The sequence below is a fragment of the Blennius ocellaris genome (assembly GCF_963422515.1).
Source record: "Blennius ocellaris genome assembly, chromosome: 12".
NCBI classification, from domain to species: Eukaryota; Metazoa; Chordata; class Actinopteri; order Blenniiformes; family Blenniidae; genus Blennius; species Blennius ocellaris.
Window position 1 is genome coordinate 1,015,911 of NC_137661.1, and position 27,464 is coordinate 1,043,374.

At 42.3% G+C, this 27,464-nt stretch overlaps 1 protein-coding gene across 1 annotated transcript; it reads right to left on the reverse strand.

Moving 5' to 3' along the window:
- Nucleotides 1–26,717, reverse strand: slco2a1 (solute carrier organic anion transporter family, member 2A1). The gene is made up of 14 exons (XM_080506722.1): nucleotides 26,601–26,717; nucleotides 17,602–17,739; nucleotides 15,825–15,987; nucleotides 15,121–15,333; nucleotides 13,326–13,424; nucleotides 13,101–13,240; nucleotides 10,137–10,209; nucleotides 9,889–10,053; nucleotides 5,066–5,270; nucleotides 3,592–3,739; nucleotides 1,958–2,121; nucleotides 1,188–1,252; nucleotides 412–532; nucleotides 1–330 (listed from the first exon to the last, which is right to left on the reverse strand). The coding sequence occupies exons 1-14, from the start codon at nucleotides 26,658–26,660 to the stop codon at nucleotides 210–212; spliced, it is 1,875 nt and encodes a 624-aa protein (XP_080362848.1). The 5' UTR covers nucleotides 26,661–26,717; the 3' UTR covers nucleotides 1–209.
- Nucleotides 26,718–27,464: the final 747 nt, after the last annotated feature.

Sequence of the window (27,464 nt, forward strand, 5' to 3'; positions counted from 1 at the left end):
ACTTCCTGGAAAATACTTTTCCAACACTTTCTGGAAAATTAACATTCAAACTACAACCAGGGAAGCTCCGGGTGGAGGAGAGGCGTGGGCGCAAGCTGAGGTCAGCGCAGGGAAAGCCTCCCACTTCGCTCATGATCGCTCAGCTCGTTCTTCTTCAAACACGACAGCAACACACCGAGAGGCTCAAATCAAACACAAGTCTGGTGGGATCACAGAGGACCCTCAGGCCTCTTTTCCAAACTGTACTCCTGTGTCCGCTGCACCTTCCAGCCCAGCATGATGAGCAGGACGATGCCCATGATCTTGTAGCCCACCTGTAAGCCCAAGTACCTGCAATGAGAAGGCAGAGATGCTGAGATAATGCAATGCTGAGCATCCGTGGTGTGTGTTGGGAGCGATTCTGGTCCTTACCGATTCCTCAGGATGTTGTTATCGTAGTAACCGCAGCTGAACTTCTTTCCACATATGCTCTTCCACCAGATGCAAGACGTGTCGATGGCGGTCCCGAAGAGGGCGGGGGCCGGGAGCCAGGCTGGCGGGACAAACACAGTGTCTCTGTTCCAATGTGGTTAAGATACATCAACCATTTACATTTACCCAAATATACAATGCAAGTTTGCAAGGATTTTATTAATATTGTTTATTACAACTTTAAAAAGGAATGTAGTTTTGTTTTTGTGACTGAGAAACATCGACATTTTTCGATTTTAAGATGTTTTTCATTTAAAAAAACCTGAATTAGTATAAATTATCCCAAAAGTTAGTGATCATTCCATTATTCTTTGTAATTACTAAATTTTCATTGAAATAGTCTCATTAATTTAACGGAATTTCACATTTACATGTAATTGCATTCATTGATTTAGCAATTTCATTAAATTTTAATCAGTGATAAAGAAACTTTCTAAAAGTGCTTCAGTTACTTTTTCATAATACAAGTAAAAACTTGAAAAACTTGGAAAAAAAACCCCACACTGTTTATAACATTTATTCACTCCTGAAATTACTAAAATAATAATGTGCTTGTTTTTTTATTTAATTAAATTCAATTAAATTAAATTTAGATGGGGTCTTCATATCTACAAATCAATGAATAAGATTAAAAGAACACTATGCTTTGTAATAAAATGTATAGAAACTATACAGAAATTAATTTTTATCTCAAGATAGTGCGAGTGTCGACTTACCTAATACTCTCATGAGTAAAAATTGAATTCCTATAGCAAATGACTTTTCTTCTGAGGGAACAGATCTGAAATTACCAAGAGACGAGACAATGAGAAATTCATTCAGTTTCTGTACAGATTGTTTATTCTAAGACAGTGCTTAGAATAAACATGACAAAAGCCTGACCTTGCAAACAGTGGCAAATAAATATTTCACATCTTTGAACTTTTAGCAGTATGCAAAGTCTCAGTTCCACTACAGTAAGGCCACTGGTTTATTCATTTCTAAACTTGAGTTTTCAAGAACTTCAAAAGGAGCCCAACGAAGCGCATTAAAAACAAGAGTAGCAGAGGATTTCACTGAGTGAATAAGTCTACAAAAACACACAGAGAAGTAAAAGGCTTCGGGAGGTGATGTGGTCAGATATGAATATACTCAACACAAGTCTTGATGAGAACTTGAACATAGAGAGTGAAGTTTTCTGCATGAAGTCGTCAGAGAACGACACTTGATCTCCACCTAAGCTGCAACTAGAAAGGTACTGAACCAGATACAACATAAGCAGCTCTATTAATTACTGCCTTTATTCCCTGCCTTGACGGACAGTCTCCATTCACCCTCATGACGCAGGAAGGTCATTAGCTCTGGACTTTACAAACCTCCTTTGGCAACAGTAAAACCTTGATCAAGCCCTTATTGCTTGATCTAAAGTGCTGACATATGTCACTCTGCTCCTATTCTGGACATCTCATGTTAATGAACGTCCGTCCACGTTGTTGTCCTCCCTCACCTGAGCACCATCATGTACATGGGGTTGTGAGTGAGGCAGGCGATGAGTGCTGCGACCGAGATGATGAGCATGACCGGGAGGAGGAAGTGAGGGCAGTTGTTGGGACAGGGGGCCGGGAGGGCGTGGCTCTGACTCCCTGGGATGCACCTGCAGTTTGTATACACCTGTATGCAGAGGGAAAGAAAGCGTATTAATCATTAACATAAGCATGGCATTTAGTCACTTAAACTCAACAGACAGTTAATTGAGCTAAGCATCAAGATGATAAGTCGGGAACTCATTGAGAAAACTCATACAGGAGCACCAACTGAAAAAACTTTGCTTTTACAGTTTAAGTTTTCATAACTTGGCAGATTACTGTAGTTTCACAGATTCTACTCTGTATGCAAAGCTTATCGTCACCAGGAACTAGCTCACAATTCACAATTATAATGTTGGAGTGGTGTTGAGAGGTTTAATGAACCCATAAAAATATCAACACTCTATTGGTGTTGTTTGTTGGGTTTTTTTTGCTTTTTATTCATAGGACCACATTTGTTTGCACCTAAATTGAAAATTGTGTTCAAGCTGCTTCATTGCACCACTTTCATCATCCGTGCGAGGACATGTGACTCTAAAGGTGGAAAATAATTAGCCTCTGATTCGTCTGAATGAATCCGTTGCGCGAGCTGCTGCCTGTGCTTCAGTGTTGCACAGTGAGCTTACAAGCTGAGGCAATCTGACTAATACTCACACCATCGACCCACTGCAGGATTATTCACAACCTGTGACGTTAAACCACTGAGGTTTTTGTCCATTTGGAAACAGCTCTGTGTGCTGAATGACTAATGAGCATTGATGAGACGTGGACTGGGAGCTGCTCAGCGAGCTTTCTGAGTGTTGTCACCGCATTTAATCTGGAAATTACTGGTCTCGTTGACACGTATTGATGTGTCGGTCTGTAGAATATGTGAGGGCACATGTAGAACTATCATGTCATTTCAGGGCTCATGTTTGCGATAGCACCAAATATTTGCTTAAAATGGAAAAAGAAAGTTTTTTTTTTTTTTTAAGTATATGCATGTAGCCATTGTATACATGCATTCCCTGCGGCACTTTGCAGTCAGTATATTTATTCCCTCACAGGAAAATGTATAGATGTTGTCCTCATCATTTAATCAGAAATCAATAGACTAGAATGTACTTAAACACTCAAACATGTTCATATTTAATATATTTTTTATAAAATCTTTGATAAATAAGTTTAAAGAAGAAAAAAAACTGGCAATATGAATATTTCTCATTGTGATTTCGGATTGTACATTTTCAGCAGCATTAAAAGTGCATGTTTTCATGACTGTGTTAACGTTTCAAAACTGATTCACGATTGTTATTGAGCTGAGCTGAGCTTTACGACAGACTCTCAACGGCTCTTCAGTTCCAGGTGTCTGTGTCGTGTCTGTTAAATAGTGCTGCTGTCGTCATGCTGGGCATGAGATGATAATTAAACGTATCACGCAATATTGTTGATGAATAAAAAGGAGACTAAATGTGATTTCTAAACTAAAAGCACTGCTAAAATGTCTCTTCATCTCCATACAGTAGCTGGGCCTGCAGGTTTCATACAACCAGGGGAAGTGGGAGCAGGCGCTCACCTGAACCCTGTGCGTGTTGTTGGGGTCTTTGGTAAAGTTGGTGCAGCCGGCGTGGCAGGGAGAGAGGTACTCGATACCGTCAGAGCCACACACGGGGTTAAAGGCGGTGGCGGGACAGGAGCAGTTGGAGTAGCACTTGGATATTGACCTGTGAATAGAGCAGGGCAACACAGTGAGATCCAGACAGAGCAGCTGGAGCCCAGAGCCGTGTTGAAGAACACAACGGCACAACACTGTTATTTACAAGGATTGACTGTGAAACTTAGAGTTTAAAAGAATGTGGATGAACCTATGGCTCTCTTTAGTAATACTGTTTTTGAACAGCTGAAAACATCGAATGCGTTTATATTTCAAATAGTTTAAGTCACAGTAGCAGAAATGTGTCGATGTGTCTGTTTACACAAGAGGCGTTGAAGTCAGGGTGGTTGTGTGAAATGAGGACTACATGTTCACCCCGAGCAGCAGTAGCAGTGTGTGTGTGGCGACTTCTGTTAACACAGGAGTCGTTCAGATCCAGCGTTGCTAATCAGTCTATGTTGGTTGAAGTCACTCATGCATAACAGCCTGCAAACACTCACCATATATCCTCCGTGTGGACATTTACAAGAGCAAACCAACATCTAATAGACTACTCTGAGGGAAGAGTACAGCTTTTTTTGGTAACTTTTTGTCTCATAGATGATGATTTTGAAACATTAAAAACAAAACACTGACCCCTCCTCATCAACATCAACTCAAGTTGTGCTTGAAACAGAGACAACAAACAAGAGAAAACAAGGAATTTGTTGAAAATGACAAAATGTAGACAAAAACTCAAGTTCTTTAGAAGCGGGTAATTAAAAACCGAAGATTGAGTATGTTTCATTTAATTATAGTTAGTATGCGTGTTTCCAAATAATAATAAAAAATCTTCACTTCCATTTCTTCTGCAAACAGGTGCCTTGAAAAAGGTCCTGAAGCAGGTCCACTATCATATCATCCCATCTTGCTGTTAATGTAATGTTATTATCCGCCATCACTCCAGATCAGCAGATAATAACAGAGCGTCATCCCCGCCTGCCCATGGGCCAATCAGTCAAGCTCATTTCAATGATGAAACTCTGCTGGCCCTAAGGCGGTCCGTCAATAACACATCAAAATCTGATTGGCTGATGATACTGTTACTCAACATTTTAACCCAATAGCAGCGTCCAGCTTCTATCAGAGGTTAGCAATGCTTTCCTCTGCTAGCCCTGCAGAGGAAAGCAGTTGTGATGCATTTAGAGGACATAGGAGATTTGAGCTCCACAAAATAGAACCAGTCGTCTTCTGGACAAAGTTGCTAAAGTCACTAATTGATTCCAGACACAGATTTCAGAATCACTTTTTAATTATTAAAAATAAAGAAAAAAATCATTTTTGACAGCGCTAGCAGTGCTAGCAGTGCTAGCCCTGCTGCCCCTAACTGTTCATTTCCCACTGTGTCCTGACTCACCCATACGGTCCGTTCTGGTAGGTATTGACCTCCGCCACCTTCTGCGTGGGGCAGCCCATGAAGAAGAGCGGGACGCACAGGAGGGTGGAGGTGGTCAGCATCATGACGGAGAAGCGTGGGATGGCTTTCTGAGAAAGGCCCAGCCTCTTCATGATGACGCCGCCCACCAGCATTCCCACTGCCACCGCGGGCAGGTTCACTGCACCTGGGAGCCACAGAACAGCTCCATTAGTCCACAGGAAGGCACCGGAAACCACTTAACAACAAAGTCTGCAAACTGTCAACGACTGTCATCTCAAAAGAATATGTTGCAAATAGGGATGCTCGATATTGGCTTTTCTACCGATATCCGATATTCCGATATTGTCCAACTCTTAATTTCCGATACAGATATCACCGATACCGATAAATGCTGGTTTTTTACATCAAAACTGTTAGGTAACAACAACATAAAATATCTCCTACTGTGGAATTAACACATTATGCCTAATTTTATTGTGACGCCCCACTGGATGCATATGTGAATCAAACATGGCTTTCCAAATGTACACACTGAGAAAAATAAGAGAACAACAACTTAAATTATGGAAAAAAGTGCCATATTTATTTAGTGTTAGAGAGAAACCTCAACAACAAACTCAACAACACCACAGACAATATAAAAAAAAAGGAAGAGGCATATCTTCAGTCCATTAGTTGTAAACAGTCAATGAATGAATAACTGGACATAACTTGTCAAATAATAGACTCAAACTGGGCTCAATCTCTTTTAAGAGAAACAAAATAGTGCAAATATAAACAAGAAAGGCACAGAAATGCTCACAAAATTAAAACAGCCCTCCTTTAAAGTGCAACAACAACAAAGACTGAAGTTGACTCGTCCATATAACTGGTCTATTTCTTTCCCCATGTCCTCATGTGTAAGAGGGAGATTGTTCTGTATGAATACAAGCATCTCAGCATCTCAGCAATGTATGAGATTTCTCTTCTCATCAATGATGTGGGCAACAGTGCTGAACACTGGTTCACCGTCAACACTGGTGCAGGGTGCAGTCAGGTACTGGTACCAGTGCTGAACACTGGTTCACTGTCAACACTGGTGCAGGGTGCAGTCAGGTTCTGGTACCAGTGCTGAACACTGGTTCACTGTCAACACTGGTGCAGGGTGCAGTCAGGTACTGGTACCAGTGCTGAACACTGGTTCAGTCAACACTGGTGCAGGGTGCAGTCAGGTACTGGTACCAGTGCTGAACACTGGTTCACTGTCAACACTGGTGCAGGGTGCAGTCAGGTACTGGTACCAGTGCTGAACACTGGTTCACTGTCAACACTGGTGCAGGGTGCAGTCAGGTACTGGTACCAGTGCTGAACAGTGGTTCACCGTCAACACTGGTGCAGGGTGCAGTCAGGTACTGGTACCAGTGTGAACAGTGGTTCACCGTCAACACTGGTGCAGGGTGCAGTCAGGTACTGGTACCAGTGCTGAACACTGGTTCACTGTCAACACTGGTGCAGGGTGCAGTCAGGTACTGGTACCAGTGCTGAACACTGGTTCAGTCAACACTGGTGCAGGGTGCAGTCAGGTACTGGTACCAGTGCTGAACACTGGTTCACTGTCAACACTGGTGCAGGGTGCAGTCAGGTACTGGTACCAGTGCTGAACACTGGTTCACTGTCAACACTGGTGCAGGGTGCAGTCAGGTACTGGTACCAGTGCTGAACAGTGGTTCACCGTCAACACTGGTGCAGGGTGCAGTCAGGTACTGGTACCAGTGTGAACAGTGGTTCACCGTCAACACTGGTGCAGGGTGCAGTCAGGTACTGGTACCAGTGCTGAACACTGGTTCACCGTCAACACTGGTGCAGGGTGCAGTCAGGTACTGGTACCAGTGCTGAACAGTGGTTCACCGTCAACACTGGTGCAGGGTGCAATCAGGTACTGGTACCAGTGCTGAACACTGGTTCACTGTCACCCCTGGTGCAGGGTGCAGTCAGGTACTGGTACCAGTGCTGAACACTGGTTCACCGTCAACACTGGTGCAGGGTGCAGTCAGGTACTGGTACCAGTGTGAACAGTGGTTCACCGTCAACACTGGTGCAGGGTGCAGTCAGGTACTGGTACCAGTGCTGAACAGTGGTTCACCGTCAACACTGGTGCAGGGTGCAATCAGGTACTGGTACCAGTGCTGAACACTGGTTCACTGTCACCACTGGTGCAGGGTGCAGTCAGGTACTGGTACCAGTGCTGAACACTGGTTCACTGTCAACACTGGTGCAGGGTGCAGTCAGGTACTGGTACCAGTGCTGAACAGTGGTCCACCGTCAACACTGGTGCAGGGTGCAGTCAGGTACTGGTACCAGTGCTGAACAGTGGTTCACCGTCAACACTGGTGCAGGGTGCAGTCAGGTACTGGTACCAGTGCTGAACACTGGTTCACCGTCAACACTGGTGCAGGGTGCAGTCAGGTACTGGTACCAGTGCTGAACACTGGTTCACTGTCAACACTGGTGCAGGGTGCAGTCAGGTACTGGTACCAGTGCTGAACACTGGTTCACCGTCAACACTGGTGCAGGGTGCAGTCAGGTACTGGTACCAGTGCTGAACAGTGGTTCACCGTCACCACTGGTGCAGGGTGCAGTCAGGTACTGGTACCAGTGCTGAACAGTGGTTCACCGTCAACACTGGTGCAGGGTGCAGTCAGGTACTGGTACCAGTGTGAACAGTGGTTCACCGTCAACACTGGTGCAGGGTGCAGTCAGGTACTGGTACCAGTGCTGAACACTGGTTCACCGTCAACACTGGTGCAGGGTGCAGTCAGGTACTGGTACCAGTGCTGAACACTGGTTCACCGTCAACACTGGTGCAGGGTGCAGTCAGGTACTGGTACCAGTGCTGAACACTGGTTCCCTGTCAACACTGGTGCAGGGTGCAGTCAGGTACTGGTACCAGTGCTGAACACTGGTTCACCGTCAACACTGGTGCAGGGTGCAGTCAGGTACTGGTACCAGTGCTGAACACTGGTTCACCGTCAACACTGGTGCAGGGTGCAGTCAGGTACTGGTACCAGTGCTGAACACTGGTTCACCGTCAACACTGGTGCAGGGTGCAGTCAGGTACTGGTACCAGTGCTGAACAGTGGTTCACCGTCAACACTGGTGCAGGGTGCAGTCAGGTACTGGTACCAGTGCTGAACACTGGTTCACCGTCAACACTGGTGCAGGGTGCAGTCAGGTACTGGTACCAGTGCTGAACACTGGTTCACCGTCAACACTGGTGCAGGGTGCAGTCAGGTACTGGTACCAGTGCTGAACACTGGTTCACCGTCAACACTGGTGCAGGGTGCAGTCAGGTACTGGTACCAGTGCTGAACAGTGGTTCACTGTCAACACTGGTGCAGGGTGCAGTCAGGTACTGGTACCAGTGCTGAACACTGGTTCACTGTCAACACTGGTGCAGGGTGCAGTCAGGTACTGGTACCAGTGCTGAACACTGGTTCACCGTCAACACTGGTGCAGGGTGCAGTCAGGTACTGGTCCAGCAGGGAAGAGGGCCTGGTTGAGCCTCCAGTCCTCCACGGACATTTCATTCACCGGGCTTCTCCTTCTTAGCCACGAGTCTAACTTGTTGTATTTGTTGTTGTTAAACGTCATCAAGCGCGCGCCCGTAAACGTCCCATGCTGCGTTCATGCAGACTCGGAAATTCCAATATCGGTTGTAAAAATCCGATACCGATATTTCCAAATGTTACATTTTTAAGTCAATACCGGCCGATAATATCGGCCCGCCGATTTTATCGGACATCCCTACTTGCAAATGTTTTGGGGGGGAAAATTTTTTTTTTATAAAAATAAATAAATATATATATATATATATATATATATATATATATATATATATATATATATATAAAACAACAACATTGAATACTAAAATGTACCAAGATCAAAAACATCTCCATTTTTAAATTAAAGTAGCTGGGTTTTTGTTTTTTTAATGTTACCTGGTGAGCACACTGTTTACTAGGAGCAGTGAACAAATACCAACACTGAGACTAGTGAATAATATTATTCACTAGTTTTAACACCAGTGACGTATCATGAAGCCAAACTGTGAGGGTGGATTAATAAACCTGCTGAAGGCTGCAGAGATCATGAACACAAGAGATCAAACTGTGAGGCGACAGTTTATACCAACATTAACATGAAGACAAAGTCGACTTCAGATGTTTCTGCTGATTTCTAACCTTTTTTAATGCAGCATAATGCTAAGAAAAACTAAATAGCTGCAAAGGAACGATATGTTTTTTGGAGGGCATTTCACTATATTTTGTTTTACACTGTGGTGCATTTTTTATGTACTTTTCCAATGTTGCAATGAAAAAGAGAAAATATGGAAATGTAGACTATGGGTCTTATTTCCATAAATGTAACTAATAACTTTAATTTCTTTCAAAGGTAACTGCTATTTGCTGAACGGTGAAGGGATTCCTAATTTGTGAGTGACTCTGGTGTTTGTTTTGTCCCAAGATGACAAGAAGCAGCGGCTGCCTCACACACCAGTAACATGGAACAATAAATACAAGCATAGTTGAAACACTTTCAACAACTAACTGCAAAAAATGAACACGACAGTGACTTCCTGTCATCCTGAAATCATGAAAGTCCAATTACCCAAATACTATGCTGCATCACTGAGATGTAATATTTTACACTGTACTTATACAAAAACTATAATCTATGTGAGTGAGTGTGTTGTTTGTTGATGACAGCACCATTCCCCTACTTCAATTTCATGCACATCTTAGCACTTCCACTGTACCTACCTACTAGCAGACTGCTGTATGCCTGGGAAGCGCTGTACTGTCGCTCCAGGAACTTGTTGAGGAATGTTGCGAGACCCGAAATCACCGACGAGAAGCAGCACTGTGCCAGGACCAGCATGAGGAACAGAGGGCTCAACAGGAGGCGGAAGAACATCCGGGGAAACACTGATCAGATGCAGATCACACACGCGTTAGTGCACGACACAACGGTACAGTCAGGATGTGCAGCATGAAAGCACAGAACTTACGTTTAAGGAAATCCAGCAATGACACTTCGGGCTTCTTGAAGTCATCATTTGAATCAGTCTCACTCCCAATAACCTGCATTATAAAACACACAAGCTAGAAAAAGGCGCATTTTGGCATTTATGTGTCATAACTTTAACCTTCCCAATACGTCCTCAGGACAGGATAAGTTGACGTTTGCCACTTGGAACCTTTTTATCATCCCCATCAAATCTATGTACGTATTGAGCTGAAACCATGGTTTCGAAACACAAATTAAACTATTTTGCAAACAGCAATACCATGGTGAGACTGTATGTAAATTACTACCAGGACTGCATTACAATGTTATAATGTTTAACTTGTCAATTAGCATACATCTGGGTCTGCTATTGTCTATTTCTGTCAGTGGTGTGCTCTTCCTTCCTCCTGGAAGGGATAAAGTAGTACAGAAAACAGGTGCGAAAACAAGCGATAATTCTGAATAAATGCGGAATAAGTATTTTAAGAGTGAAAACCATCCATGACCACTTATTCCAAAGTTGCCTTGAATCCCTTGACTCTTTTATTCTCATACTACATGAGTATATTTTGCTGTAATACATGGGAAATGAATCCATGTTTTAATCTCCATAAAGTAAATAAAATACAGTAATGGGTCAGTTTTGATAGTGTGAAGAAAGTACAAATACTTGTGTTTGAATGTAGGGAGTAAAAACCAAAAGCCATCAAATTAAAAACTGCTCGAGTAAAGTAACTCAAACTACTTCTCACTATTCTCTAAGTACTGTCTGTCCATCCAGTCCAGCCGCCTCCAATTACTGACCTTGGCTCACTTTAGTCAACGTGCTTCCTGGAGCTTTTGTTTTGTTTTGTCATTTTTATTACTCTGACCACCAAATGTGACAATGTGAGAACACATGAGTGAATTACATCAGTCCCGTTCTTCTACTTCGTCTTCCAACGTGCCTCTCTCTCTGAACGCCACTTCATCCTACGATAAACCCCCTCACCCGGTCTTTATGCAGCCTTCATGCGATGAGGGAACATTAGACTGAGCTGACAGCTCAACGCAACAGGGTTCACGCCTTCCAGATCCCTCAAAGCTGTCAAATAACATAATGGAGCGTTTCTGTCAACGTTTTGTCCCCTGGGAGCTTTTTCACAGTGAAAACTGTGCTCAAAGTCTGAATGTGTGTTTTATGGAAAAACACTTGCGCTCTTAAAGGAAACCACAGTTTGTACAACACTGGTTCTCAATCTTCTTTTTCATGTGCAGAGGTATGACAAGTGCACAGATCTTTACTCAAGTATGAGCACAGATTCTGTGGCTTGGAAAAATGACGAAAGTTAAATACATTGATTGAAACTCTTCTACTCTTCTAAGTAAAATGTACTCACTGCAAAAAAGACATTTTCAAAAATCTTTTCAATAAGAGCATAGGGGGGGAAATTGTTGCAACGCTCTCTGAATCTGATTCGTCCTCAATTAGGGATCCAATTCTCTTTCAGTCGTGTTGCTGCTGTCATGAATATCACATTCAATAGGCATATTTTCTCTGTGCTAAAGTCTCTCGGCTTCTAATAACGCCCTCTTTGTCTTGTTGGATCAGGCTTCCTGTTGGAAGACAAATATAAATCTGCACATAGGAAGTAATAAGACAATAAGACAGACATAATAAGAGTACACAATTTAAAACAGTATCTGCACTTGTCCTTGATCCCTCTTCATAAGTTCCATATGTCATGTTCCACATCCATTTATTCATAACTACTGCTTTCATAACAGAGTTTACAAATTTAATGTTAAGTTTTAACTTTGCTCCTAATACTTCATGAGGCACGGGCTGAATTTTTAACTGCTTCACCATCATTTTTCGATTCACGGCCAAACTCATCATGTTCTCATCTATTTATAAAGGTTTTTGTCTTGTACGTGTGTTATTTTACGACAGTTTCAGCGTTGAGCACGTCGATTGTTTAGATGCAGAGCTGAGGGTGTTGATGCATTCAGGATGTGGAAGGTCAGTGAGGAGGTTCATGAATGCAGTGATGGGAGGACATGCAGGTGAGGGGGATATAGGAAGTCGAGGTTATTAGAATAAGATCCGCAGTGGAAACACCTGATGAGAAAATGAGAAGACGAAGTGCTGGAGGTGGCCTGGGCTTGAATCTGTGTGATGTTTGCATGCGTTCTCTAGGTACATCTGCTTTGTACCACAATCCAAAGACTCTGTGACCCTAAATTCATTGCAAGTGGATGTTTTTGCACCTTTAAAGATATTTAGCCTGAATATACCAAACTCACAAAGACCTTTCAATTCTTCTGGACCACAGGCGATGAAACCTGCTCATTCCACATGCCACCATACTATAATCCAGATGAATGCAGAAGAAGGTGGGTTACTGCCGCTCTAATTACCATGTACTGCCAGTAACTCAACTTTTGACAATGATATATTTCAATATAACAATACAGGGCCTCTGGCATTCGATTTCAGTACTTGGTGTGAGAGACATTATGGTGTGGGAGTGGTGATGTGCACATTAAGAGTTCTGTCTGTCAAAAAAAAGATGAACTGGCTTGAATCACTAGTAGGGCAGTGAAACCACTTTGATCTTGAAGTATATTAGAGCAGGAAGGAGATATGTAGAACAGGTAAACCTGATCCACATGCTTAACTTTTGATGTTTTTTACTCAGTTAACACAGAAACTCTGCTTTTTTAATCAGCATGAGGTCAATATCATCTGCTTGGTTAACCGTCTAACCAAGAGCGAGTGAAAATAATGTTCAAAACCTTATAAACCTGAAATTGAGACAGAGTGAAAAAAAACACCCTTGCAGTGCCGCCATATGGCCAACAGATGGCAGTAAAACATGGGCCATGCAGTGGCCTTTAACTCTTTAACTGTAAAGAGCACAAATACATTCAAGTACAACCATTATTGTTAACGGTTGTGTAAAAACCTCTCTGCAACACTCACATTGTCTCCTGGGGGCATTGTGCGTGGGAAGAAGAAGTAGGGGATGGAGGTGAGGACCAGGCAGCCGGTGGCGATGAGGAGGCCCATCCACCAGGCTCCCACCCACCGCGGATCCCCGGGCCTCAGCTCCTGTTCACCTCCTGCAACAAACACCGGCCAACACCGTCATCAGACAGTGAGGCATCTGCAGGACGTGGACTGAACCTCCGTGGATTCAGACGTTACCTAAACCGATCTTGTCCACGTCCACGTAGATGTGAAGCATGACGGAGCCCAGCAGGTAGCCAATGGCAGGCCCAAACACAGAAACCGCGAACAGGATGGCTGTGGATGACATTGAGACTGAGTTTGTGCTGAAGGGCTCAGGTTTCCTATCCTGCCTGACCTCAGAATTCAAAGTAGGATCATTGCTATAAAAACGTATTAACAGTTTCAAATGGTTGAGCTTGTTTGAATGAAAAATGAAAAAAGGATGAAAAGAATATTGAGTTTGAACTCAAGCAGATTGTTTAAAAGTTAATTACTGTTGCAAATGTTGCGAGACACATTTAGGCCATGATGTGATGCTCTCCTCTTTTGGTTGGAGTTACGTTTGTGTCACTTTATAAGCTTCACACTATCACAGCTCATTCACTCACATTGATCCAAACTCAAGGGAGGACTTTCATTTTTCTATTTTGACGGTGAGGGAGATTTCACAGTTCTATTGGGTAATTTCACCCGAGCCCAAGTACTTAAAAGATATAAATCTTATAATAAATTAAATCACACTAAAGGTTTTTACACACCAAGCCTTATTGTGACTTTTTCTCCACATATTTAGAGCAGATGCTTTTATAATGAGGATTAAAAAAAAAGCAAGATATCTTCATGGTAAGGTGAGCTTTTTCAAATTGGTACAGAGCAGACATTATAGCTCGATAAGAATAACAGAACTGTTTCTTGTTTGTCTGCTTCTACCTTTATATGTCACATCAGTATCTAAAGAAAAGTCTCAACCTTATCTTGAATTCTGTTTTTCAGCCTGATACGTAACAACAACCAGAATCGTAATAAAACATAATGTAATAAAACTTATATTACATTATGGGAAAGGCAAAACATTTTCCTCCTGATATTGTAATAATTCTATGACATCATTAAGTGAGTCAGTGAGTTCTAAACATTTGGACTATTTGTTTATTCATATATCTATATACAGTTCATGATTGCTGTTGCCTGAGTCATTAATAGTCTATTTCCCCGATCATCAGTACATAATAATGTATAACATTAAACACATTACTATCACATTTCAATTCTTTTTAAATTTACGTAATCGACCATTTATTTCATTTGGTGTTTAATGACATTATATTTTAAAACAATTTTGGTGGTTGTTACACTACCTGCTCACAATACACACTAAACTGTGTTTTATCACCTCTTTTGATCAGAGCCAACATTAATGTTTGCAGCAGTTTGAGTTTCAGTAGTTCACACATTGTGTCACACAACAAGCCTTCATTCCACATGTGCATCAATTAGTTTTAGTTTCCCTGTCACTGGTTCACCTTGTTGCCCTTCTTGGATCAGACGACTGACTGCTGCAAACCTCTGCATCTTTAGGACTTTCTCGAACTCATTCATTGTTTTCTTAAACCTGTTCAAATGCTTGCTCTCATCCATTTTTTTCTGCTTCTAATACATTACCTTTGAGGACAAAATGTTTAATTGTTGCCTAATAAATCCCTCACTAATCGGTCCCACCTAACATAATGTACCGAATCACACCAGTGAGCTTCGTAAAGCAGATACAGAGGGAGAGTTGACTGTCTATATGTTTCCTCATGCATATGAGCATAAAAATCTATTTCTTAAATCTGTCTGATCCTGGTTTGTTTTTTCCAGAGACTTAACACCAAAAGAAAAAGTCCAAATAAGTCCTGCAAACAATAAAATCTAATGCCACTTCTCTTGAAATCTGCCCAGCAGAACCTGGTGACCCTTTACTTGTGCGACTGTCATCTGGGTCATGTACCAATGTAAAGCGGTGAGTTGCCTGGCTCAGCGAAGTCGTCAATGTAGGAGATGCCGAAGGGTTGGATGGGCACGGAGCCCACCCCGAAGAGCAGCTGAGCGCTGCCCATGAGCAGCCACAGGTTGTTGGTGTCCGTCAGTCGCCTGGCCTCCTCGCGGCCGCACGACTCTGCTTTACTTGTGTTGTGGTGCGGGCTGCAAATGTCGTGGTGATCTGGTGGGGAAACGGTGAGGGGAGAAAAAAAAAGGAAATACAAGACAATGAAGGTAAAGTACAAGTCAGTCCCACTTTTTTTATTTTTATTTCCTGGAGCTTCTCTGACCCTCCGCTGACATCCTGTATGATGCCAGGGTCAAATGAAAGATGGGAGAGGAGGGTTGTTTTTGCTAAATTAAACATCCCGGAGGTCAGTCTAATCTCCATAGCTTTCAGCGACTGCACTGAGATTATCAGCTTCCTCCTGATTTATGCAAAAGTTCAGCTGGAGCGCACCGGCAAGGCGCCTCCGGTACATCACTCTTCTGCAGAGCCAAACATTGGACACTTGTTTCACTCCTGCTGTGGATTTTTGCAGGGATTAAATCACAAAATTGGGCCGGAGAGTAAAGCCCCATAAAGTGCTTTGACATATTTGTGGGTCCCCTGCTGCAGACTGAGTTACATTAGCTGTCGGGGGGCTGCCAGGCCTCGTGTTTACGGCTTACTGTGCAAGACGGAGTCGTATTCGTAGGGCTGGGACAAGAAGTGAGGTAAGGTCAGCATCATGGCACTGACAGCCATCAGCAGCCCTCCGACTCCGATGACACGAGGACGGTTGACCCGGTTTCCGAAATAGCTGACGAAGACAATCAGCAGGCTGTTACTGACCTAGGAGACAGAGAGAAACCACAGGGATTGTTTCCTCCTGACAGGACAACTCCGCTTTTCAAATCCATCGCCTTCACACACACTGAATCAGGCTGACGGGCTTTTAGGCACTTTGGAAACAAACAGTCAAAATACCTGCACAGGTGTATTTTATACATCTGAATTACACTTTAGTATGTTAATGATATAAAAGTACTTTAATAATAGTATATCAAAAGAAAAAAGTCTTATATTCAGCCTAAACTCCAAATCCAAATATGACAATCAAAGCTCACTTAAGCCAGCAAGAGGCTGCAGCCTGCTGTTGGAAACTCCGGCTCCTCACTGACTGACTGTTAGCAAAGCTAATTTAGATCCAGTTTTATCATCAGTGCAGGAATACTTTAGTCGGTTGATATTTCCAGTACTTGTGATACTGTTGAATCTTTGATGAACAGTTTGTATTGCTCCCAAACAACACATGTCAATGTACCAATGTGTCAAAATCACAAACAACAAAACCACTGCTAACAAACAGAATTCGAGTTGATTTCCAGGATCCCACCGCCTGGAATCCTTATTGCAGCTCTCCAAACAGATAAACACTTACTCAATTTAAATGATACTGTTCTACAAGCTGGAACTTAGAGAACACATTTTGATGCAAGTTATGAGTCTTAAACTTAAAAAAAACCAAAAAAACAAGTAAACTGAGTACCCCCGCCAATAATGCCAGTGTGTTGAATCAATTCTGATCATTTCCCATTTTTCAGATCAGTATTTTGCCTTCACACTTGTTGAGGCGTCATGTTCATGTCTTCATGCAGGGTAAAGCATGCGTCTCAAATCTCATAGGTCAACATGTTGAAGATCCTGTGATGTGAAAACGTTGGATACTGTTCCTGCAGGAAGAGGCTTGAAGCTTTGCGGTGGCTGTCTCTTCTTCTATCGCTCAAGTCAAGCATCAGAGGTGACGGCAGGATGAATTCTGTCTGAACATTTGGGTCAGACTGCACTCAGTGTGAACACATGTTTCTTCTGTAGTTTTCTTCACATCACAGATTCACTTGGTTTTCCCGGCCTGTCACGACTCTTCACAAGTACAACATGAAACTTTGATCATTTTCACTGACGAGTAATGAAAAATGTATTGGATTCATGCAGTCACCTGACCAACTGTTGCTATCAGTCCACTCACTGCAGTTTCCAAAAAGGGCACAAAGAGATGAGGCTCAGTTTCAATGTTCAGAGTTTTGGTCGGTGTTTTCGTGAACCAAAGCCAAAAGGCAGGAGACAGAAATTGTCAGCTTGGAGATTTAATCTCATGACCTGAGGTCATGCAAGGTATTTCTAATGGAAAACATCACTGTGTCTGATGCTTCTAAATCCTACTTAAGCATTAAAAAGTTGAGCATCCTGCAAGGCAAGCGAATAGAGAACATTCTTTCATCAGTGCTGACCCCTGTATCTCAACCAGAACTGTTCCAGAAGCTACTGGGGCCCCGCTTGACTTCTCAGGAAGCGTGCTTGTGATATGTTGCTTGTTCTCCAATTCCCCTTTTGTCACCTCCACCCTTGAAATAAGGCTATCGTGATCTCGCAGCGTGTGAGCACTATGTTATTTTTGGCACGCACCTCGTTGAAAGAGGAAATGGTTCCTGAGGAGTAGCTGCTGAGACCGTAGCGCCTCTCGATGGTGGTGATGGTGCTCTTGAAGTAGGCGCTGTACAGCAGCTGAGAGAACTGCAGCAGGCCGTGACACAGGACGAACAGCTAGGACACAGGAAATGAAACAAAGAGATGTGGATTGGTTGAATGGTAATACCAACAATGGTGAATCCACATCACATCCACAAAAGAAATTGGTATTATGTCTCGCCTGAGGAAGATATTGGGATGACCTGAAATAAACGAGATTCAAAAACTGGGACACTCTCCTCCTGTGAGGTTGAAATTGTTTCAGGGATTGCAAAGACATTGAAGGAAACACACTGTGGAAGCATCTTTTTGACCAGGAGCTGAAGCCATTGCAGTGAACACACATCACTTTCTGAGCCATTTCACACAGATTCACCCCCGAATACTGTGATGCTGCTGCGCTTCTTCTGCTTTTATTTATTTATTTTTTAATTTAAGGTAGTGCAAATAAACAATACAAAACAGTAAACAATTCCAAAGATCTGTGAAAATGAACAATACATTCTATATACAAAATAAAGACAAACAAGTGCTACCGCAAATACTATTTACATCGTGTGTGTGCGTGTGTGTGCATGTGTGTGCATGTGTGTGCATGCGTCTTTGTATGTGAAATACTAAGTGTAACTTCGTTATGTTTATGAAGGAAACAGCGGAGAAAGGAAATAGTTTGTGTAGAAAGGAGCAAAAGAGAAGAAAAAGTGAAATGATCCATTTTGTAGCAATTGAATGAGTTTGTTTTGGAATTGAGGTTCTATTGTCATAAATCCAGGGAAAGTCGACTGAGATTCTGTAATAATATAGTCAGACAGCAGATTTTTCCATTGATGTATACTGATATCATTTTTTGATTTTGATTTTTTGCGTTCCTTCTTTTTAATGTGACACACCTTCCTCAACACTTCTACACCCTCATTTTAAGTAACTTAAGATTTATTGATTTATATTTTTTGCTCCTTCCTAAAGTTTTTTTTGTCATACCAAGTCAGCAACAGGCAGGTTTATTTGACTGCAGTGTGCAGAGGGCTAAAGGCAGGGTATGTTTGACATGACGTCAATGTCGGTGTGATGCATGAACATCCTGCGTCAGGGAAGCACCAGATGTCTTGTGTCTTCTAGTCAAATGAGTCATTTTTATCTTTTGCTGTGACCGGTTGCTGCTACGCTAAAAAACCTAATTGGCGACAGTGTTGGCTTACATGTGCATGCACATAAATGCCACCGGTGGTTTACCAGAGCTTTGAGGACTAACACAAATTACAGCTCTAACTTATCATTGCTGATTTTATGCTCAAATCGGTCAGAAGCCTGTAAATCTCAGCTAATTTCTATCTATGCAATGTTCATGCATCAACAGGTTTTGCACAAGAGTTCCAGCTGCTTTGGTCCACAGAGTCTTGAAATGGGGAGAAAAGGACATTCACATACGTTGGTCCTGCAGGCTGGAACCTGCTGCAGGAATAGCTGAGCTGTTCTCCTCCAATGTTTTGAGAAGGAGTTGGAGGCGCTGGGGGAAGATGCACCATGATGGCTCTCTGACCAGGACATGTTGACATGTTTCAAACTGTTATCTGATGGTTGTCTGGAAGAATTCTTGCTGAACGCTGCTGCTGATCTTGACCACTCTTGTAAAGAATCATTGGAAGCTCAACCAGGGAGCCGTCAGGCCGTTTTGCTCTCTAGATTACCAAGGTGACACCATGTGGACCGAGCTGGGAGGAGAAGGATTTATTCAAATGTGTTTGGATAACTGAGCATCTTCTTTTATGGACATTTAACTTTGTTTGTAGAAAAATCCCCTTACATGTGGTTGTTTTCAAACTAAACATTCTTAAACATCTCATGTTTCTAAAGAATGAAAATAAATAAAAGAGCCTTAGTGAACAAGGATTTCCTCCACAGTGAAGCTGAAGTCGTCATACAACCACTTGTTAAACGGAATGACTCTTACTACTCATGTCTGAGATGACCTCAGTCTTTTCTGAATGACGCACGAGTTTCTTTGGTCGCCTGCCGTTCCATCTCCATGACTGAATTCCTCCACATGAAAGTTGAACTGTGCTGATACGCAAAATATGTAGGATTCTTCTTTTACACGCATAAATGACCTGATGTGCTGTTCACATGTATTAAACTATCAGAACTTTATGCAGCACTTCTTCTTTATAGTTTAAATATGGAAAAAGTAATGAAAATATGCTTATATTGTTCTAAATACAAACAACAGCACTCACTAGTGGCCCTACAAGAAAACAACATTGTTTTCAGCATCTCAGCCGTTGCTACGCCAACGGACATTCAGTTTCAAACCGTTGCCACGTCAACACCAAACTTTTCTGAAGTGAAGACACGAAAACGATGCATTTTTAGTTGAAATGTTGTCGGGGCCTTGTTAGAGCCTCAGACGGAACAACGAGCCAAAAAGTAATAATGACATTTTGGGTTTCATCACTTTTTTTTAAATTACATTTTAGGCTCAGCGTTTTATTACATTTTTGTTACATTATCAAACATTTTGGGTTTTATTTAGTGCCGTCAATTGATTAAAAGAAATGCACTAATTAATTGCACAATTTTCTGTTATTAATTGTGATTAATCGCATTGCTTTTCTCCTGAAGACTGAAACTTGTAATATTTATTCAGGGAAAACCACGGAATAAATGTCGACTCAACACACAGAGACTATATTTCAATTCAAAGACTATTTTATAACGTCCTTTTAGCATTGCATGAATGCTGTTTCTCTCCTAGATCAACAAAATCAAAAGAAATCAATAAATTAATAAACATCTAACATAAGTCTGGGTTTTGTTAGAGTGCAGGTCCACCACTTTGAGGATTTGAATATTTCTAGAAACAAAGTTGTGAAATAATTTCATGAACTATATATATATATATATATATATATATATATATATATATATATATATATATATATATATATATATATATATATATAGCCAACATGGCAACCTGCTGTTTTGCTGGAGAATTACTACTGCAGTTGTTAAATTCAGCTTTTCAAAGTAAAGCTAATGACTTTCACTTTCTCAATCAGCCTTCAGGGAACTTTTAAAGTGAAACTTTCTACCTTAATATTGCTCCTCTGGGTATTGTGCTGCTCTGTAGTCACAGACATGTAGAGATGTAGGCACCCAGAGGTGCTGCACATGCTGCTCCGGTAAGAGGGTAAAGAAAATAAAACTGCGTTAATTACATAATTGTTTTAAACAAATTAAACATTTGAAATCCATTAATGAAATTGATGCGCTCTTATTGACAGCACTAGTTTTATTACATTATATTTTATAACAATTTGGGCCGATGTCACAGAACGGGCTCAAACAAGCCTTCAACTGATCAAACGTGTGTGAGCAGAGGAAAGATGAAGCAGAACGTAACGACATGCCGCTTTTGGTTTGTAGGGGTTGATTTTGACAATTACTTGTGTTTTCTCACAGATGAAATTAACCTAACCCTAATGCACCGGTGAGGCTACGTGTGGAGATTAAGAGAGAATTTACTATGAAAACAGAGTTAAATCCAGGCTTTCAGCTTTGTTCACCGGCTGCCAGCTCGGCAGAGGGAGAATAAACCCTGCCTCTTCCTCAGAACAGTTAATACTCCTGTTACAGCTTGGCTTCAAGGTTTTCCAACTCGCACAATAGATGCTTTCAACACAACTGTTAAATATTTGCACTTCAATCGATCAAGCCCCAATTATCAACATTATTTGCTCGGGCAGGCAGACCGTTTACTGTCAGTGATTTTTGTCAAAATGCAACTTGTCTCCCATAAACTTCAGACTAACTTTAATCTGGTCAGATTTAGAAAAGAAAATATCCCATTTCAGGGCTTTTTGACAATTTGGCCTGGATTCTGGAAACACACAATCCATTAAAGCCTGAGAAAGAGCAGAAAGTGTAACTGGAAAATACAACAGGTCAGTTCTTCTGGATGAAGAAATGTTGCGCCGTGTTGAAACCCCTGAAAAGACCCTCAAAGAAAAAGCTCCAGAAAGCCTGTAAGGGCAGAAACGTACGTGATTTTGACTGATGCTTCAGTAGGATGTTTGTTCGCAGGAAAAGCTGCTGTGCACGGTTGATTTATGTCCATATTTATCCTTTTTGATCGCTCTGAGCTCTTCACTCTGGACATAATTGTCCTGGCAGGGCACCCTGCTGCGAGGGGAAGAATTGAGGGAAGTCCACGCTTCAATTTCAATGCTTTTACCTCATGGACACGTGTTTGTCATGTGGAAATCCACAGCTTCACAAATCCCTCATCCATTCTGTGAAGGAAAAGTGCATAAATAAGGAAAAGGTATAACTCAAGAAGTCTCCCAGAATAGTTAAAAGAAGCATTAGCTGCAGGGTCCCACCCTTTATTGTGAGACAAACATGAAACGAGCCTCCACCACAATAGCTTCACCAACACAAGAGCTGGAGGACACTTTGAAATGATTCTCTTCTTTTTGTTAGAAAGATGAAACCAACCTCTCATTCCTCATTATGAGACTGTGGTTGGCAAATGGCTAACTGGATTTCATTTCTAATTCATGCGTTTAGTTGTTTTTATGAAGTTAAACTAAACCAACTGCCTGACTGGAGCTAAAATATAAATATGTATTTCTTTGTCTTATCGATACTTTCACTAGTTATCATTCTAGGATGGGAAATGTTGCTCGAAGGCAAAAACAACATTCTGCCCAAACGTCCAATCAGTCAAAAGAAGATATCAACTTCGACATTCCAAATGAAGCAACTGCTATTTCTAATTTGTCCACTGTCTCATGAAACTCGAGCAACATCTGGATACAAACCAGAACTGTTAGGATTCTGCTAAATCATCGACGGCAAAAACAAGAATTCTGCCCATTTCTCTGCTAACTTTTATCGTTTTAATTTCTCAAAAGAAAAACATTTACTGAAAAATTTTATTTCGGTTTTTTTTGTTTTACGTTTCCCCCATGGGTCCGAAGAGTCATTAAATGAAATCATTAGTTATGATGTGAAAAACGTTCCTTTATCCAAAAATGTTCCGTGTGAATTCTGCTGCTATTGTGTGCCTTGAAAACATGTTCATATGAAAGATGTGTACAAACCTCAGCCCAGTTCCTCTCTTCCAATGAAGCACGGATACAGAACAGCAGGATCTGGTAATGCTATAGTTCTGTATGTATCACACACCTCGGTTTACTTCTGAATTCCAATACTGGTTTAGTATATTAAAGCCAAGGCTTTTCTTTATTGCCTCAAAACATAAAGAACAAAGCTGAGAATCTCATGAAATTTAAGTTTGTCTACTTGTTATTGTTTTTCTTTAATTGTGTGGTTGATGTTACACACCCTCTATCCTAGAACAAGCACACAACAAATAAAATACACAAACAATAAATAAATGATTGTGTTTGACTTGTATATACAAACTAGTTTTGTTTTGTGCCCAAAATCACAGGGTTTCTGCTTGGAGGCCTGTTACAATCTTATTTGTGTCAGAAACTTAAAAAGACAAACCTTTCCAAAGTCCAATATCACTTACTGTGTCATGGTCTTGTTCCTGCTCAGAACCTGGTTCTGCAGCGTTAGAAGGTGAAACTCTTCCGTCTTTTACCGACTGGATAACAACATTAACAGACAGAAAATTTGTCCTCACAGACGGATTGGAGGAAAATAAGAAGATCTAGGAGCCAATGAGCGTCTTTTTAAACAGGCTGTGGAACAACCTTGCAAAGTGTAAAAGAAAACATCTACTTGCTTTCCTAATAAAAGAAAGTGCTTCTCCTCGTGTATTTATTGGAGCTCGCGCTGTTTCAGTGGGAGTGTCTGATATAGAGCAACACTGAGGCCTGAGACAAGGCGTCAGTCATTCCAGTGAAAACATTCACACCCAACTGGTAGAAACTGTACAGGCAGGAAAGATAGAACAGTTCAAATTAGAGCAAAACACAGTATTTTTCTGGCATTTCTGAAAGCAACGAAGTTCAAAGAGGAAATAGAAGAACAAGAAGCACTGTCAACAACTGCACAATATAAAGCTTCAATATGGACACTTAATTTAAAGTACTTGCACTGAAACAATGGGAAACATTTGGAATTATTATTTAAGGCTTATCATTTGACTGGTTCCGGGATAATCAAGATTAAATCAGGTTATAAATAATCCTCAATGCATCACTGTGAAGCTGCAGCGCTCTGTCTAAATGATATAAAACATGACATTCATATTTGGAACAAGTATTTTGTTGCATTCGATGAAAAATGTGTTATTTCTTCATGTCCTGACTTTATTTTGAGAGATAACTGGGTGCTGCACCTTGTCAGGAGGAGTTTAGTGCTGCGATGCTGCAGCTTTGGTAAAAATCCTGAACAATACTTGTGGTATGAGGAGGAAGAGCGTCTCCTTTGTGAACGGGCCGAGTCGGCGCGCTCAGCTGCTTTCTAAAACTGCTTTCTAAAACTGCTTTCTAAAACTGCTTTCTAAAACTGCTTTCTAAAACTGCTTTCTAAAACTGCTTTCTAAAACTGCTTTCTAAAACTGCTTTCTAAAACCGCTTTCTAAAACTGCTTTCTAAAACTGCTTTCTAAAACTGCTTTCTAAAACTGCTCTAACGCACATCAAGGCTGCAAGGAAACAAGAAAAGTTGGAGCCGTGATGCACGAGGTCAGATGTGCAGCTAGGTGTGGATCCCTCAAATACTTCTCCTTCTGTAAACACGACGTGCCCCTGAGCACAAAACTTGGCTCCTGTGTTGAATTCCCTCCAAGGAGATCTGATGGTGTAACACGCATGGACCAGGCCGCGGCACGGCCCACGAGTTCAGAGCATGGGGGGGGGGGGGGATGTGACGACTCTCTGTAAAGCCATTGTTGACTTGTTGACTTGCTGACTTGCTGACCTTACCAAGTGGCTTGCCCCCACGAGGAGAGTTGTAGTTGTTGGACCGGAGGGAAGTGCTGCTGCAGTTGGACACAGACTGGGAGCGTCTCTCTGACCATCACCCGCCGCTTCTTCTCAACTCCTCCCAGAGTGTCAACAGACCCACGCTGTGCGGGACGGTCCGACACTCCAGTCCAGCAGAGACACCTGCAGGACCAGCGCCTCCTCCTCCGTCTCTATTTACACTTCTGGACTTCAAGCTGCTCAAAGTGAACATGAACAGGAGGAGGTTTGCAGCAGCCTGTGATGCTGTGAGAACTTTGGAAGGTAAACGATCTGAAGGTTTCAACTTCAAACCAAACTTCTCTGGCCGATTGGCCGGCGTCTCCCATCCCGTCCTCCGAGTCTCTGCGTGTTCGTCCCACTCTGTTCACAGTCGTTCCTCGGCGGGTTACGAGAGCAACCATCCAAAGTGCAACATGGAGTCTCTGCCTCATTATTACACACAGCCCAGGAACAAAGTGTTTCTCTCGCATCGCTGCCACACAGCCAAGTACAACTGCTCCTCTTGGCTCGCTGCCAGCCTGACATTTCTGCCTCCAGCTCACAGGCTCTGAGCGCAAGAGGCCCCGAGGAGAAGCAAACAACCACACCGCAACCGGCCACGAGTCCAGAACCGTCAGAACCTGCGTCAGGAATCGATCGGGAGAGGCTGCCAACTCTCTGTCTGTTCAACTTCAACCAGCCACTTAGTGGACCACAGTCAACAAATCAAACAACAGGTCTGATGGTAAACAGCTTGTTTTGGAGGCACACGCCTTCCTCTGTCAATTTCTCTCACACATTAGCATGTGATTCTTCTCTCAGGTCTTACATGATGCCACTTTATTGTAATTACATGTTTTTGTGTTGTATTGAGTAACAGCGTCAGCCCAAGTGTTTCCAAGCTGTGTGGAAGCACATGTGTTCAGGATCCAGTGACCCATCATCATGGCAATACTTCACACGTTTCAAATCATTATTCAGTCATTACTGTGAATCATCTTGTGTCAGATTCTACATGACCTTCCTGTTTTACTTGTGTTTCTGATACTGCGCCCGCTCCATAGATATATATTTAAACCTTTATCGTGCAAGTGACTACATTTGGTAACGTCCACTGTTCTTTCCGTGACGTCAAAACAAAGATGAGTTCATTAAAATGTTGAGACAGGCTGATTAGAACTTGAGTCGGATTTCTGGAATCAGAAATATGAAACTAGAGGACATTTCTACTTGACACTTGTAAACATAACAAAAAACGTTTGTTTGTTTTTCCAGGATGACACCAGAAACCAATAAATGCATTGTCATTACAACGTTCCAGCTTCCCACTCCAGAGCCCTCAGTGCTGGAACAACTGATTACTGCCAACTGTTTATTTCCCCATTAAATATATAAAATATTAAATATATAGCAGGAAATGTGTGTCATTTTAGCCAATCAAGATTACAAATAGGTAACGTCCTACAACACTGAGAATGAAGCTTAACAAAGGATAAATAAATAAATAAATAAATATGCATGAATTCAAATAGGTGCATTAGTTAAACTAAATCTTTGTTTGACCCGATTGAGAAACAGAAGAAACTAAACATTTGTTTCTGGTTCATTTCTGGAAACAGTTGTTTGTTTTTTTTCTCTGCATCAAAAGTTTATAAAGACATTTAAAAAAATTAATACATCATTTTTGAGTTCTGAGATTAAATTCGGAATTGTGATGTTTCCCCAACATGTTCCAAATCTCGGAATCCAGAGACGAAAGTTTGAATTCAAACTATGAACTCTTTTGTCAGACTTTTTTTTTTTATTATTATTCTTTTCATACTTTTTTTTCGAAGGATTGGGAGTTTAATCTTGGAAATCTGAGAATAAAGTCTAAATTCCAAGTTTCATCTGGGAAAGTGGAAGACATTACAGAACATGTCTAAATATGAAAAAGAGCGAGAACGAGTTGAGCGTCTGGTTCAGGTGTTTCCATAAACAACGCGCGCGCCGCAGGTAACTTTGCGCTCACCTTGATGCCGCACCGTGCCGTGCCGGGCCTCCTCGTGTCTCGGTGCTCGGTTCGGTCCATGACTGCGGTCCGTGTGTCGTCGTGGTTCCGCGGCGGCTGCTCGTGCGGGTCTGATGAGGCTTGGCAGAGCGCGCGTGCTGGGGCCGCGGGGCCGCTGCGCGCGGCTTTAAGGCGGGTCGCCCTGTGATGTGATTGGACTCGGCCCACGGCTGCACGCGCAAATGTGTGGATGTGATGGGAGGAGACGGGCTGAGTCACAGTGTCACCTGCGGACGCGGTGTTCACCTGGCTGTCGGCGCGGCTGAGTCAGCGCGTGCTGGTCGGGCAGGTGTGCGCGCGGAGCGCAGCGCCGCTCGGCTGCGGTCATGAACGCTTCATTACGCGCGGTATGCGGCTCCGCGCGCTAATGAGCCCAGAGAGGCTCCAGCTACTGAAAGAACGTTTTAACTCCACGAGGCACGTTTGTCCCCCGACACTCATTGTCCTCTCGTGTTTCAATCATCCGGTTTTCATTAATGCAAAGGTTATAGATGATACTATAGATTATAGGCAATTGCAAATATATATCATAAGTTTATCCTTAGATTTATGATATTGCAAAAAGAAATATGGGGTGACACATGAAGACCTCGTCCATCCTGGAGCAAATCCCATTGAAGTGGACAAGAGTCCAGCCTGGACAGGTCTGGAAGGAACCTGGAGAACCTGGAGGAAGCCACGTGGAGAGAACATGCAAACTCCACACAGACAAGCCCCATTTGAACATGAACCTTCCCACTGTAAAGAGAGAACGCTCGTCATTTCTAATATTGTATTATTCCAACAAGAACAAATCTTAACACCTGAGCAACACGAGATGAGACT